Here is a 16751-nt window from a genome sequence, read left to right as displayed (position 1 = left end):
TCAGCAGGAGAAATACTATATTCCTGTCTAACTTCATGCAAGTCGGACTTTGCAGCTACCACTAAGCATGGTATTCTGCTATCCATGAAGTGCTGCTGCAGATTTAAAGAAAGACAGTGAAAGAAACACTATATGATACATTAAACCTGGAACAGCCTGAGTTGAACTGGTCGCAGCAGCATTAAGATACATTCCTTGCACTGAAGTCAGGCACTTCTAGCAGCAGAATATTTTATACAGACAAGGAGACATTAGGTTTGTATGAGTAACAAAACTGCATTTTTAATGCAGCAGCCATATATAACCAGCACCCATAAATAAGATGTCTTTTAAGCACTAGAAATTGTGTATAGGACCAGTAACTGACACTGGACATTTTATCAGTGAAAAGACATATAAACGTAAAGGTTTGTATATATAAACCACACAAACCTTAAAAATCCTGGCACAGTACTCAAAGGACTTAGGGTTACTGACATCATACACCAGGCAGACAGCATCGCATATGGTCTCAGCGTCAGTTAAAAATTCAGAGTCACTGACATCATGTAGCTGGAAAAAAAAGAGAGTCAGATAGGGAGAAAAGCTCTGTCATTATGCAGTTAAAGGAATTCTGTAACTTGCTTTTTCTCACAATTTTTATGGCTCATTTTTATGTGTCCTTAGATCTAATGGACTGACAATAGGCTGAACTAATGAAAAAGAAATCGCAGGAATTTGCCACACAGCCAACACATCCGAGCTGTTAACAGCGCAAGTGCAGGGAATCACAACCCCAGCAAAAGAAGTTACATTTACTTCTACCCAAAGTCTTAGATTCCCACAGAAACCGGCATTCATCCTACAGAGGAAACCACAAAGGACTAGATCTTGAAAAACAAAGATACCATATTATCGTAAAGGAAAACTACAGTGGAACCAGCTTTAAAGAAAGTATTTCACCCACTGAAGATTAACTTCAGCCATGCTAATCACTCTACGTGACAGATTCTTCTTTTCTAAGTAAGTAGGCTGCTTGTTGATAATTCATCATATGTTACAATTTGATGCCCTGCAGCACAAACATAATGGACTGGGTTCTGTACAATTTAGGTCAAGGCTTCAGAAACAGGTCCTGAACAGGTTCAGTTTAAAGTATTAGCAACATGTAAAACCAGAGGTTGTTTGAGCCAGAAAGAGGCAAGGAGGATGGGGGGGGGGGGGGGGGAAGGGGAGCGGGGGGGAGGGGGGGGCGGGGAAAGGTACGCTGGGGGGAATCCACATTTATGAAGAGACAATTAAAACAGAAATGTGTTTCCGGAAGGCTCTGAATAATTCACTGAATTTTAAGATTAACCAGTCTTATGCAAACAATAACGAGGCCACCTTACCAGCAAGTATTTCTCCTGTCCGTACACATAGACGGTATTAATAGCGTAGTAAGATTTGTGTTCTGCACGTATTTGCCTCTGCCTCTGAAAATGCAGAATTTCATGTTAGACCAGAGCCACTTTCCCCTTTAAGTTCGATCTGAACAGCTGTTTCATTCCACCCATTAACGAAAGTTAAGAGTGATCTGTGGTTTATTCTGCAAGCACACACACAGCTCTAATCCATGATGTACACACAATGACTGCATGCAACAGCCATTTGTCTATTTGCTAAAAATAAAAGGAATTAAAAACCCCTCCCCAATAATTCCAGATCCCCCCGCAGAACTCTCCAAACTCGGTAATGTCAGTAAAGCTCTACCATCCGTTGGTTTTGCTGTCTAACCTTAACTCAAAAGCATATACAGGTGAATATAAGCAAGAGGTTTCTTACTATGAGATTTCTCCCAAGAAGAGCCTGAAGAACTCCACTTTTCCCACAGCCTTTCATTCCAACAACATTGCATCGGAAAACATTCCTCTGAGTCTGTTTTTTCTGGAGGTCTATCTTTTTATCTCTTGTTACTTTTGAAAAAACAGATACAATTCTCATAAGATGTACATGCACAACGTGAAAACATGAATTAATTGTTCACTTATATTAAAATGCACGCAAACCAATCTCTCAAATATTAAATCAAAGGGTTGAATTGAGCAGAAAGTAAAAGAGAATAAGTAAAAAAAACCAATTTACTCTTGAGCAGATCCCTAAATTTAAATTCTGAATCATAGAATCATAGAACAGTTTGGGCTGGAAGGGACCTTAAAGCCCATCCAGTTCCAACCCCCCGCCATGGGCAGGGACACCTTCCACTAGACCAGGTTGCTCCAAGCCTCATCCAGCCTGGCCTTGGACACTTCCAGGGATGAGACATCCACAGCTTCTCTGGGCAACCTGTCCCAGTGCCTCCCCACCCTCTGCGGGAAGAACTTCTTCCTGATATCAATCTACCCCCCCTCACTTTCCATTTAAACCCGTTACCCCTTGTCCTGTCACTTCCTGCCCTTGTAAAAAGCCCCCCGCAGCTTCCTTGCAGGCCCCCAGTTGTAGCAATTTTTTTTTTTAATTACCTGTAATCGCTGATGCTTGAGATTCTTGCTCTGCAAGGATTGAGTAGCCTAAATAACCCAGGTACTCCAGGCAACGCTGCACATCTAAGTATGTGGTTAGTCTAGGAGAGGGGGAAAATTGTTAGCATCTGTGATACCAATCCTTCACAGTACCGAAACAATCCTTTTCCTCCTGTCTCCAGAGTGACAGTAGAGAGGTATTCCTGGTGCTGTGTGGCACTGAGGGACAAAAAGCACTCTGAAGGCAAATGGTGGCAACTTTACCTGTCTGAACAGTCAGCAAAACAAGAGGAAGGCAGTACTCACTGAGGCCTATCAACCTACACCTTTTTTTTTTTCCTCAGCAGATAATGCTTTCCTCATTTTCTGTATTTTCAGTAGGAAAAAAACCCTCATTATTGAAAATCATTATTCATACTCTGAAGAGTAGAGCAACAGAAATAAATATTTCTCTAAGTTTCAGGGAGGTTTCCATGTTTTAAAGAGACACTTCATCATAGTTAGCCCTAAATACTACCCAAATCCTGAACAGGTTGTCACAATTATCTGAAGATTAGGCTGCTGGATGGCTATAAAAACTTGACTGCTTGGATCAACCTTCAGCTATTAAACTTCTACTCTTTCTACTAGATTTTTCAAAAGAATCTACAAACACATTATCACACTCAAAGTTCCCATCTACTAAATGTCACGTATCACACTTACGTCCACTGAGAGAGGAACCCTTGGTACGTAATCCATCCCCTCTCATTCGTGCAAACAGTGTTGTTAACATCGGGTCCCCACGGCATGTACGGGAAGACTTTGAACAAGTCCTTCAATTCATCAGGAGACAAAGCACAGTCTCTGTCCTGAAAACAAGCATACGGTATCAGACCTAAGTCACTTCACTCTTGTCTATTCTAAACTGATCGTTTCTTGCTGTACATTTGCAAGATTCAAGAAACTGGCTATAAGAAACTGAGATGCTTTCTTTTTAATTATTGTTCTTTTTTTTTAATTAAGTTTAAAAATATTAGTTTAAAAAAACTGGCAGTACATCTATAACTGCCAGCTCTCCTTGTAGACAGAAACACAAACAGTTAGTTTTGACTGCAAACCTTAAACCAAAGCCAGTTTCTGAGTGAAACGACAAGATGACAAAACCACACTTCTTGCTAGCAAAACCTGCTGGCAAACGAAGGCTCTTAAGGATACACACACTCTCAAATTAAGCTTACCAAATCATGTTTATCAAAAATACTTTGAAGAAACAAGTATGCATGATGATTTAATTCTGTTGTGCAGTCTGGAGGAATTTTTAGCCTGTTAATTAAAAACAGAAACAGATACAAGAAGTGTTAATTGTGTTTATAAAATACAGAACACAAACTTTTTGAATTACAACAGTTGGTATTTGACTTTTACATTCAGTTTTATTAGTTTATCTTTAAAGAGATCAAAGCACATATTTTTAATTAGGAATTCTAAAATTATGAGTGAGTGTCTTCATACTACATGATCTATAGCCACAAAGCAATCAGGTTTCTGTTGGGTTTGTTTGCTATTTTGTGGAGGTTTGGGGTTTTTTGTTTTGTTTTGTTTTTTATTTTAATGGAAAAATCACATAGTTGCACTTGCACTTTTGAAAAGAAGCCCCCAAGCTGGTCAATCTCTTAATTTTTTAATTTGGGGATTTTCAAAGGATCTCAAGTGCTATGAAAATATCAACAAGTCTTTTCTAATTGGTTGCCACATAGAGTAAGCAACTGCTCAGATTTATTTTCCAGTTTTGAAGTGAGTCTCTTTTATTCTTATAAAGGGAGTGAGCAGTTCATGATTTGGCACAAGAGACAGCAATTCTTCCTTCATAATTTTCAGTCACGTGAAGATTTTGGCTGGTAGGTCACGAAGTAAGGGAGATACTTGACCTAACAATGTGGTAAGTCAACACACTACAATAATCCTTTCCTCCTGCCAAAGCAGGAGGCAGATTCAATCAAGTGCATGTAAGATAAAGAAAGCTAAAGGAAGTGATACATACGGAGGAAACAAGTACTCTGGTGTAAGCTCGAGGTCGTCATCGTACCCAAAGCGGCGTAAAACAGTCCAAGTTGTTTCATGCCTTCCTCGCTGAATGAAAAGTGTGTGTAGAAAAAGAAAACCTAAAAATCAAATGATGAAATCTTAAGGCCCTGAAATCTTTATCTGCTACAAGTATTTTTATTCAAATCAGTATCAGGCTGAAAACAAAAAAGCTTGAAATACACATTCAGATTTTAGACCCCCAGGGTGACATTACAGCATTATCTACACAGATTGAAGGTTCAGAAATCAGGTTATTTCTAAGAGTGTCCTCCAAGGAACTGTTTTCTTAAGACAGCTCAGTTGGCTTTCTGTTGTTGCTGTTTGCTTCCTTCCGCACCAGCATTTTAGAAGAACTTAGCTGTATGAAAATCAAAGAAACAGTATTTTCAATGATTTTAAACAGTAAGCCTTAGCAAGAAGCCTGGAGAGTAGTCTCAGAAAAGACAGCCTCTAGTTTGCCTGTTTCAAAGTAAGTGGGTAGGATTATTGTTTAGCACTTTCCAGGGCTTAATGAACACTGAGATCTCACTGTTTAATAAGGCTATGCCTTAAGTTTCCTACTTTTTACAATTTCTCACTATGTAAGCTCCACAAGCAAAGCAGTTCTGTTGGTGCTCAGAAAGGAAACGGGTTTTCTTCTCCTTTCACTTTGCCCATATGCTCTGAGCAGTTCTGTACAATGGAGCTGCTAAACTGTTGGCAGCAAGGTGTGGTGCCTCACAAGTGTTGCAGCCATTGAGGCTAGAGACAATACACAGACTTATCTAGGAGACAGTCTCTTTTGAAAAATCAGTACACTTATTTAGATTCCAAGTTCTAAGGAAGACCTTATTTTATTCAGCCTGTTGTTCCTTAGTTGAAGAATCCTTTGATATCATATTGCCACTACACCCAGTTCTTGTAGTCTAAAAAAATCAAGTTCAAGATCATATTCCAAAAGATTAGCTTTTTTATGTAAGGATAAACTGTATAAAGACATCTTTTAAGTTAAATAAGGCTTACCTTTTAATGTCAATCCATTATCTGCAACGCCATCACTTAGGTTTTTCCTGACTACATTCTTCACATCTTCCAAAGCTTGAGGTGCCAGTGGCGTATTAAAACAAATTCTCTAACAAAAGAACAAGAGCAGCATGTAAGGACCACAGGCTACTAAGCTGGACAAACAGCATGTCCTGTGTGGAACACAGCCTTAAGCGTTCTGATAAGCTAGTAAGGGACAATCCAATTTCTTAGTGCACGTAACTCTGTACAAACTTGATTCTATTTTTAAGTACAAGCATTGGGCCTTATACATTTAATAGGGTTTTTTAAATTTTGCTCTAGAACTAAAATTTGAACAATGGTTAGAAATAAAATTAATACCATTTCCATTTTTACATATCCACTCCTTTATCCTGTACTTGAAACTTTTAATATTTAGACCTGATTCCCTCACAATTCACCTTACTACTCTTCCTTCAAAAACAATCACTTCTTTTTCTAGAATTACACAGTTGAACTACTCAGCATGGTGAAGAGGTTAGCAGAAGAGTTACCTGAAAGAAGTTGAGCTCTGCATCATTGAGAGTACCATCATTATCCTGATCAGAAATTCTAAAAATGCGAGTGAGTGCTTTAATACAGGCAGGTTTCATCTAAGGAATAAAAGAAAATTCAGCTGCTTCCTAGCTTGACTATAAAAAGATTACACTGAATGACACCAGGCAGCTCAATCACATTAAAACAAATACTAGCCTTCATTTTACATTTTTAGAACAAAGACATTCATACACACACACACACAAATAAAAAGCAAGAGGAAACAAAATCCTGATCCAGAAAATTCATATCCATACATTTAAAGCAATCATTTGACATTAAATGTCTTTCTATTCAATTATTAAAAGACCCTCAAGCTCTCCACAAGCTGAAGGTGGCAGTACTTTGTTATTTAAAAAAAAATAACAGTTCTCTAAAATCAGTTCTCTAAATTCAGTCTTATTGCTACAGGAAGCTTTAAAATCCAATTGAATTTTTTTTTTCCCCCCAAAAAACCCCACATTTTTTGGTGTGTGTGGGGGAAAAAAAAAAAAAAAGGCCTTGCAATCCCAGTGCCTTGCAAACACAAGCAGCTCTAGAACTACTGTCAACTCTTTCTAAACAAGCACACTCTCTCTATTCACCATTTCAGCTACGGTTTCAGAAGGCTTCAAACACCAAATAACCTTCACAGGGCTCATTCATCTACCAGGCAAAGCACTGACCATATGGACTATCTCTATGACAAAGAATTGCTAGGATACCTTCCGAGTGAAGGAAAACAGACACTGGTAATTCTCTCCCAACAACTACAGTGACGATGGACTCTTCTCTTCATAGAGGTCACACAGATTGCATAGAGATTGGTTTTGGAAAACCAAAAAGATTTCAGCACAACAATTTTATCACAACATTACTAACTCAAAGATGATTCTGATGGAAGAAATCAAAACAGGGTTATTCTCTGGTTCTCTACTTAACAAAATACTTATGACTGAAGCGATGGTCCTACTGCCCAATACTACATAGGGGTTATGTTTAGAGATGTTACTTGCATTTGCCCATGAAAGACATGTTTTTTAAAAGAACCTTACTCCTTCATAATACGCTCCGCTAACTACCTGTGATACTTAAACAGCCACACCACTTGTTTCTTATCCCTTCTGCCGAAGTCTCACATGATGCTCAGAAAGGTCTTTCCCTTAAAACAGGCCAAGTCTGGAGTAGTTTCCCTAAAATAAATGGAGTTACTGTGAAATGTATATCTAAAGGAGAACTGAACACATGCTTTTGTTCACATTACACTGGCTTAAAGCCATTACCAGAGCTTCCCATTTCACTTAGCAGTTCACATGGGCAACAAAAATCTGTCTTCACTGCTTTGAATGAAGAGGAAAGACATATCGGATTAATACAACACAAAACAATCACCAGGGTTCTGGAATATAAGGCTTGACATTCGGGGCTAGGCTGGTGGTAACAGAACACACTAAGAAATGCAAAATCCACGGAAAAGGAAACAATGGGAAAGCGATTAACTTCCCCCGCCTCTGTATTATTTGGGTTTAGAATCTATGTATAAATACCTCTTTCTCCTCTGGGCAATAGAGAGGACCTGTAGGATGCAGAACAGCTTTCTGTGCATAATAAAATAGCTCAGATATATTCTTCAAGTTTTTGGCAGAACACTGAAAGAGAAATCCTTACATTGATTAGCTAGTTTCTTGATTATTTGAGTCTGAAATTTGAGCAAGCATCAAACTTTTAAAGATCTAGCCCCCTCTTGTGGGTACAGAGCTGGTTTTGGAAGAAAAGACATCTAGCCCCTGTACCTGTTAAGTAATTAGTAAAGGAGGTCTCACTACAGCTTGCTGTCATACCAAGAACAGAAAGGAGTTTTGGGGGGGTTTGTTTGTTGGTTTTTAAAGAGGCCTATCCACATATATTAATTTCATTTTTAATACTTTGCAGACATCTCTCTGGCTTAATATCAAATTTAAAACACTTGCTACAGAAAAGGATGTGAGTAAGCACTAAATATTAAAATAATTTGACAGTAACATTTGAACATATAATCGAGTAACCTTCTCTAAAGAAAAATAACATATAAACTCACCACGATAATGACTTATATTTGAATACTTTAATTTGAACACAACAAAATAAATCATCTTTTCTATTAAAAAGCTGCTGTACAAGCATGGCAAGAATGCAGTTTGTGTTACCCACTAACTTCAGGAAGTCTTGCGTACCTCTACACATGTTTCTATCTCTGTATATTGATTCATAATGGGAAGGATAGTTTCCATACTGCTATATTCCACTAGATCAGACTTGTTTCCAACTAATATAAGAGGCAGCCTGAAAACAAAAACAGGTTAAGAGCTTTAAAAGACAGAGGGATAAAAGGATGTACCTTAGTTAGCCTTCTACCTCCCACCAGAAGCCATTATATTATTTTCATGGATGTAATTGAAGATCACTGGCAGCCAATAGGCAAAACTAAACAATAGCAGTTTTAAGTAAACTGTTTTGATAGACACTTAGATAGGAATGTACTTCTTGTTGATACTACAAAACTCGCACAATTAAAGACAAAAGTAACTAATCCTATTATTATTATTACACAAAACAAGCAACAGTAGAAAACCTCTACAGATTATGTAGCCAAAACTAGTTCTACCAGAACAAATATAAACACACCTGGTAAAAGCTGCCCATGAAATTCAAAATAAATAGCATTGCTGGCATATGTAACAGACCTACATACTTTAAATCTCTTGTTGCTTGGACTTCTTAATAAACTTTAAGTTTAGAATTTGATTTTCTTAAACAATTAACATCCTCAACATTGTCCATTGACACCCATCGATGTGCAGCCTAATTCACACTTCTCATCTTTACTTATGCACCTGCTATCTTTGTCTGTCCTTTCATTGATGAGAGGAATCCATCGACTTGTTACCTAAAGTGGGGTTAAAAACAAACATGAAAAATACATTTTCAAATTTAATATGACCGAACCAAGTTCAACTACAACTTCTACTGCTTCTTTCCCAAGAAGGCAAATATTTACCCACAAAGAAAGAAACAAATAAAAACTGGAGTTAATTAACCAAGCAACTTTCTCAGATTACTAAAATGGAGCAGAAGCAATAATACATCTGTACATTGTCTTAACAACTTTATCTCAAACACATCTTAGGCATTTTAAATGTCTAGTACGGTTTTCAGCTTGCCAACAATTAACAGCATGCAAGCTACACCTCGAGCAGTAACTGGATAAGACGTGTTACCATACCTTATCGATAGAATTCTTGTTGTTTACAGCATATACTATACAAATCACATTTGCCTAAAATGACAAGAAAGGAAAGGCATGGAATTCCACTGCTTATAGTCTCCAAACAACAGAGACAATTAAGAACCATACATAACAACATCAGAGTAAGAACAGTTCCACCATCAGTCAAAACCTGTGTCCCTGACTTGTTTAAGCTACTTGCAGCCTGAACAACAGCTTAAACCAAATAATTCCCATGTTTAGAAGTGCCAAAAAAACACGTCTTGCAGTGTGACATTCACTATTCTACCAAGAAATCTAAACTGAAAGATCATAATTTGCAGCCTCCACCTAAGTGCCAAACCAAATGCCAGAAATGGAACATAACACCATGACAGACTGTACAGAAAATGTGCAAAGGTGCTCAGAAAGAACTGAAAATAGGAAACAGAAGGAATTATAAAATTGCCAAGAATCCCCTGCTATTCATAAATGCAACATGACAGAAAGAACCTGAACTGATCTTTGCAGGGTAGGATTATTTCTTCAGAAAACCCATACTGATCAGAAGATAGTTAGGTTCTGTCCTTTCCTGTGGAAGGACAAAGGTTGAGCTTAAGCTCAATTCACCAACACAGTGGCAGTACCTACTTTTCTTAAAGAGAGGAAGGTTTTCTACAGGACAGGGCACAAAACAAAACGAAATGCCAAGCAAGAAAAAGCAAGAGAGGTTTTTTCTTTTTCTTCAGTTCAAGTGAAGCCCATCTGAACCGCATCTAACTCATAGAACTTCAAAGGAAAGGTTTCTCCAAAAGCAAAAACTATTTTCTAGTAAACACTAACATACACTTACCTGTGATATTTCATGGTAGAGCTGCTCATCACTTTGCTCTGCTTCTGCATGAAGTAGAACAAGTCATTCATTAATACTGAACATTTTTGCGAATGAAACTGAAAAACTGAAGTAACTGAAGTAGGGTGTTTCTTAAGGCTCACAAGACAGCCTTGAGAAAGCTCGTTATTTAAACCACGTACAGCCTTGAGAAAGCTCGTTATTTATTTTATTTAGAAAAAGCACTACAGGCTGCTTCTGCTGTAACAACAGCGAAATCGATCCGCAAACTTGCAAGACAGAAACCGTCTGTTGCACGCAAAGTTTTTCGCAGCTATTTGAAAGAGGAATAATTACATTTGCAGACAGGTTCTCTCTGGAATGAGTCACAGTTTGCAACCCCACACGTTTACCAACAGCCCCTTCCTGGGATAATACGTAGCAACATTGTTCTATAATGGAAACTTATACAACAGCATATGACATTTGTTAATTGTGTCCATTTTTTAGAGAGACCAGGGTTCTGTTAACTGAATCGATACAACATGTAATCCAATGGAAAGAAAAACCTCACTCCATACAAATTCAACCTCAAGTCCACAAAAGAACCCACCTTTGCTGAACCTGTGAATGTCACACAAAGAACACTGACTTCACTGGGACACTGCTAGCCTGTCTTCAGTGGAAGTGCCAACAGCAGTCAACCTTAGACTGCGATATAGTAGGACCAGCCGTCACCACCGGATTTCGCTTTATCCCATGAGTTTCTACTTCAATCCAGCTTTTTCCAACACGTAGCTCTGGTCCCACAGCGTGGGACGGTTGCAAGAGGCTACTGGGTGAGTTGAGCAGTCCCCTGCCAAATCAGTCAGCACCAGCATTGTGGAATCCTTACCTGAATAATCCACGATGTGAGTTGGCACTCGCTCAGGGGTGACATCGGCTGGAATGGTGATCTCCTCGGCGCGCGGCGGAACCTTGGGTTTAAAGAAACAGCAAGGAAAACCCTTTAATGACAATTCAGACAATCCAGATAGTCAAAAAACAAAGTATACTATAATACACCTGCCAATCAGTCAGCTTAAATAGAATTTATTAGCAGTTCAACTACTTTGTGGCGTTTTTTTGCAATGTACTGAAAGTGACTGCTACTTGCTCATCTTTATTGGCCTCTTGACTGAATAAGGAACTCCCTGCATGCTTTGCAAGGAAGCAATGTTGTTAGGGGATTGAATGAATGCTTCTATAAAACTCAAATCCACTCTACCCAACCACCTATAAAGAATTATTCCAACAGCGAAAGCGATAAACAAAACCTGAATTGTAATTTTCTTTTTTTTTTAAGTAAAAGTTCTAAAATTTGGGGGGTTATCAAATTCATCCAATTACTTCAAAGGGTCACACATTCTCATTCTCTCATCAGGAGAGTAACACTAGAGTTACCATGCCACTACTGACAAAATAAATACTCTTTAACCTATGTTGAAATATTTTAAATTTCAGTCAGATTGTGGGTTTTTTTATATATATGATGCTTTTTCTCTCGACATGAATGTAGAGAAATATTCAAGATCATACAGTGGGAAGAGGCTGAGAAGTGAATAGAAGCCTACAATTCATTAAATACATCAACCAGCAACCTGTCAAAGGACGGGTCTCTGAGCAGTTTAAGAACAAGCAGAAACTGCAGCTCCTTTCTACCTGCACCGTTGGGAACTAAATTCAATTATGTTAACAACCTAATCTTGACTCATGAACTGCCGTAAGCTACTGATCTGCATTAAACACAGCACAGTGCAGATTCAGAGAGCAGCACATGATGCCTATTTTAAGACCTGTGATGAGAAGAAATAAACATTCATGTTTATATGTAAAAAGCTGAACTATTTGCAGCAGCTGCAGTTCTTTTTATGGTATACAGAGAACTATGTACTGATTTTTTTAATGGAAAAAAATGTAGAAGTAGCTTTACTTTTCTTTGGGAAGAAGGCAGTAGGAGTTTTTGCTTTTTTTACTTCAAGAGTCAGGAAAACATTCTTCAAAACCAGGAATGACAGCAATGTCTTGCTTAGTTACAAAAAAATGGCTAAGTTACACAATGTGACTGTTTAATTCTTCATTCCCATTCATTTTTCAATCTACTTGCTCTTAAAATACAACCCCTCAAAAAAAACCCTGAGGGTCTTGCCTCTTTCAGCACCTTCCCATTTACAAGTCTCTAATATGGAAATAGGCTGCCAGCTATGACCAGCTTCAATTGCTTAAAAACAACACCAAAAAAACTAACATTCCACAGATATAAAAAAATCAGTTTAATTATTCATGTGAAAAACAAGGAATCACTCTTCCAGAAATCAGCACTGCAGTTTTAGACTTTTTTTAAAAATATGAAACATTATTTTAAAGCAGAGCCTATTAACGTACTCCTTGAAAGAGCTATACAACAGGAGAGAAATAAAACTTAGAAAACAAATAAGGATGCTCTACCTCTTCTGGAAATTCTTCACTGACAAGAGACATAATTAGTGACGTCTTCCCAACTCTGGCTGTAAAAGCATTAAAAACAGAGGTTAGACAATTAGGTTTTGTTACACTCAATAACTGCATCCCATCTTAAAATGGGAAATCTCTTGAAAACATTTTCCAACTGGCCACGTTAAAGGCTTTTTATCTGTTGTTCAAACATACTTAATATGGATGTCAGCAATTTCCTCATCATTCTTTAAAAACCTTAGGATCCATTCCACACTTCTGTGTTTCATCCAGAAGAGAATCAAATCCTGCTCTGCCTTACACAAAAGAATTAGCAGGTTTTAACCTTAACTCAGAACACTTAAGCAAACAAACAGAAATTCAAACCAAACTGGAAATGCATTAATACAGATTAACAAATACAAAGAAAGCACACAGACAGTAATTCAGGGATTCACTATTTTTATAATATTCTTGATACAATGATTGTGCTTCAGTCCTAAACTACCAAGGATAAGAGCTGGACAAGACGACATGGCTCTATCAGCAAAGGACAATGTCTCCACAAACTAGTTTGACTACTCTGAAAGTGCAAGAGCATAATCTCCTTGAAACAAATGAGCTATCCCCCTCAAAAAAAAAAAAAAAAGAAAAAAGGAAAAAAACGGAAAAAAATGCCCCAAACAAACACCAAAAAACCACCAACCCTCCTAAAGTCACAGTTTCTTAATCCAAGAAGATCATCCCTGCTTCAACAGCCAACTATATTCAATCCAATAAATGACCCCATTTACCTGCAAAATTCCAAACCTCTGACACCACAGTTGGATTGCTTGGGTTTAGTGCGACCATTTAAAATTAGGAGTCGGTAACTTTTCTCAGGGTTCCACTCTCTCTAAAAACTTTCATCTGTCAACTTCCTGTTCCTTTGAAAGCCGTGAGAGACTACTATTGCTTTACTTGGTTTTGAGACATTTATACCTAAACAAAACGTTCAGGTTCAAAGCTTATGTGCGACTGTATCTCCCTGACAGCCCCCGGTTCAAGCAAAAGGCTATTTCATCCGGGCCGTACAGCACCTTCACCAGCATGTTCTGCTCACGATCAGCCAGGGTCTACACCACCGTTCCTACTGAAAACAACACAAAATGTCACCAACTGACAGAACGTGGTTTGCTGCTATCACTGCGCTTATGCTCGCGCATTTAATTGTATATAATTCTGAGTATCGGAGGAAGAAGAGATGAAATTGTAGAATTATTCGGTTTTGTGTGGAAAAGGGAATTACTGAACTGCCGATCTAGTCAAAGTACATCCAACTTACCCAGGTCTATTTTTGGTATGGCAACAAAGGGCCTTCTGACACCCAGAAATAAAAGCTTCTCTTCATCACAGTAAGGTGAAGAGTAGTTTTTACAAAATCATGAAAAGCAAAGAGAAAGTTATCCTGGGGAGGAAGACTTTTGTTTTCCTTAGGGAGAGCAGTTGTCAATTTTCACCCATGGTATTGGCTGGAGAGCAGCAAGATGCAGGTTTCCTAACAGCGGTACAGTTGGGTTTTCACCAGACACTCACATGAGCTGAAACCCTAACTTACACTGCCAGGTGTCCTCCTGCATAAACTACACCTTAAGTCTCCTGACTGAACCGCAAGAGCTCTAAAAGCTCCTCTCCTATTTCCACAGGAAAAAAGATAAGTACTTTCCTGATAGGCAGGTGAATTTATTAGATAATGACAGAAAATGGTGCGATGTATTTTGCATCTGACCAAAGCCAGCTTTGATTTGAAACAGCGGCAAAACACGCTGACTTTGCAGATACGGAAACTCATTTCATTACTCTTACATGACTGAAAATAGAAGGCTATGGACTGCTGGTTAGTCAAGATGCTTGATATTTATAAGCTTCTGATACACTCCCTGGTGTTCTAGAGTCGCTTTAATGAAAATCCATAGGTTCGAGTGTAGAGATTTAGTTTACTTCGCTTTAAAATAGGTCAACCATTTGCCTTTCCAATTCTGTTTATAGTCTTAGAAATACCAGCCTAAACAATATCAGCTGACTAGGATGAAGAAAACAGCACAGCACTTTGTGATAAGTAACTCCTCTTTTTCCTCCTAGAAGAGTCTTTCAGGTCATACTGCATAGAATAACATGCTGAACTCATTCTGAAAATTATTGGCTATTAAAAAATATATGTTTGCACCGTAGATACTAGGGATAAAAAAAACTTAAAATAAAATGTGGGCCACAGGGGATGAAAAAGGCTCTGTTTTGGAACAGACAGCAAAAGGTCTTCGCATGGTGTTTCAGAGTCTGAACCTGACAGTCTGCTGTCATCATCTAACAGGTATTTTATAGTATGACCTAACTTGTGGTCTCAGACTAATAAATACATATAAAAACGTATATAAAGCAGCACTAACAGTATAACTGACAAGTCTCACTAATTTGTAAAACAAACTTCTCCCACTCATTACATTTCCAACAAAAATGTAATATAAGGACGCTCAAAACCTCTAACGTCTGCCTCTAATGGTTTTGGCTGAGATAGAGTTAATTTTCTTCACAGTAGCTAGTATGAGGTTGTGTTTTGGATTTGTGCCAAGAAGAGTATTGATCACATTGGTGGTGTTGCCAAGCAATGTTTACAGTAAGCCAAGGACTTTTTCCAATTTCTCACACTCCCCCTGTGTTCCCAGCTTCTTCCCTGCAAGAACACTCTGTATTCTTTTCTTCTCTGCAAGCAGCTGGGGGAAGACGCAGCCGGGACAGCTGACCCAAACTGACCTGAGAGATACTTCATGCCATGAGACACCGTGCTCAGTATAGATGCTGGGAGCAGTTGGTCAGGGAGGGATCACCACTCGGGGACTGCCTGGGTGTTAGTCAGCAGGTGGCGAGAGGTTGTATCACTTTTTTCATTGTTGTTTTCCTTTTCATTACATATTATAATAATTATTAGTAGTAATAGTAGTATTATCAGTACATATTATCATTATTATTAATAGCAGTACTATCATTTTATTTCATTTTTTAAAAAGTATTAAACTGTCCTAATCTCAAATTTTCTTACCTTTTTCCTCCAATTCTCTCCCCCATCCCCCTGGGGAAGGGGGGAGGGGAACAAGCGGCTGCATGATACTTAGTTGCTGACTAGTGTTACAGGACAGTGCCATGTACTATGTGTTACTGTATTTCAGACACCTGTATCTTTGAAACTTTCAGTTGGACACACTGTGAACCTACCTGTCAGGTGGAAATGCCCGTTACACCTGTACTTCACCCAGCCTACAGAGCCAGTTCAGAACACGCCATTGCCAAGGAAAGAAAGGTAAACGAGGCGTACATTGAACAATTCAACTGTGGATTCAAATGCTCAAATATATTTCTAAATAAACCGCATCTTGTAAAACCAGCCATAGTACCATCTCCTTGAAGATTCCTCCAGGATCTCTCTAGGCAGTACAGACAGAGCCAACCCACACTGAAATAACTGCATAAGCTGTGCTATAAATATACATGAGGCATTCAATTCTCAGAAAAGCTTTGCTAGTACTACTACATCCTTAGTATAATTAGGTAATTTTGCTAATAACACTTGGTAATTACTCTGTATTCTTTCCTTGTAAGGAACTTAAGCACACTTTACAAACTAACAAAACAGAACCTCCTTGCTGCTATTTACATCAGTAAGAAGCTGTGTCTTTGGAAGCCTGTTCCCTTATTTGGGTACCTGAGCGTGAACTTAAGGACAGAATTTTAGGAACATATGAAAACACACAGACCAACTGTAACTTTGGCATGCACGTCAGAATGTGCTGCTTATTCAAGGTCATACAGTAAGTTCATGGCAAACACAGGGATGTGGCTCCCTGGCCCTGTCCTAGCCACGAATCCACAACGCCCTTATAACAGCCTGGAGCGCATCTGGTCACTCATTTCCGAACTCACTAAATAAGAAAGATTTAAGTTCGGTTTCCACAAAAACACTTAAACAGAACGTGGCCAACACAGGGCAAAAAAATCATCTCCAGGGACGCCCAAGCAGCATACCAACTCCGCCAACGAAGCGCTGCGAGCTCGGTACCCAGCG

General features: G+C 38.5%; 1 protein-coding gene across 1 annotated transcript in view; it reads right to left on the bottom strand.

Annotated features, from left to right (window-relative positions):
• Positions 1-12723, bottom strand: part of RHOT1 (ras homolog family member T1) — a 22688-nt gene extending 9965 nt beyond the window's left edge. The window contains 18 exon segments of the mRNA XM_010154092.1: positions 1-2; positions 4-95; positions 433-552; positions 1371-1454; positions 1804-1934; positions 2481-2581; positions 3186-3331; positions 3701-3785; positions 4504-4624; positions 5550-5658; positions 6086-6184; positions 7655-7756; positions 8321-8429; positions 8981-9033; positions 9370-9423; positions 10205-10248; positions 11079-11160; positions 12671-12723. The exon segment at positions 1-2 is cut by the window's left edge and continues 97 nt beyond it. Of these exon segments, the coding sequence (XP_010152394.1) occupies positions 1-2; positions 4-95; positions 433-552; positions 1371-1454; positions 1804-1934; positions 2481-2581; positions 3186-3331; positions 3701-3785; positions 4504-4624; positions 5550-5658; positions 6086-6184; positions 7655-7756; positions 8321-8429; positions 8981-9033; positions 9370-9423; positions 10205-10248; positions 11079-11160; positions 12671-12703 (1567 nt within the window). The 5' untranslated portion in view covers positions 12704-12723.
• Positions 12724-16751: the final 4028 nt, after the last annotated feature.

Source organism: Eurypyga helias, unplaced genomic scaffold (assembly GCF_000690775.1).
Source record: "Eurypyga helias isolate BGI_N326 unplaced genomic scaffold, ASM69077v1 scaffold26446, whole genome shotgun sequence".
Classification (NCBI taxonomy): domain Eukaryota; kingdom Metazoa; phylum Chordata; class Aves; order Eurypygiformes; family Eurypygidae; genus Eurypyga; species Eurypyga helias.
The sequence above is the reverse complement of the archived record's forward strand: the minus strand, read 5'-3'. Positions and strand labels throughout refer to the sequence as shown.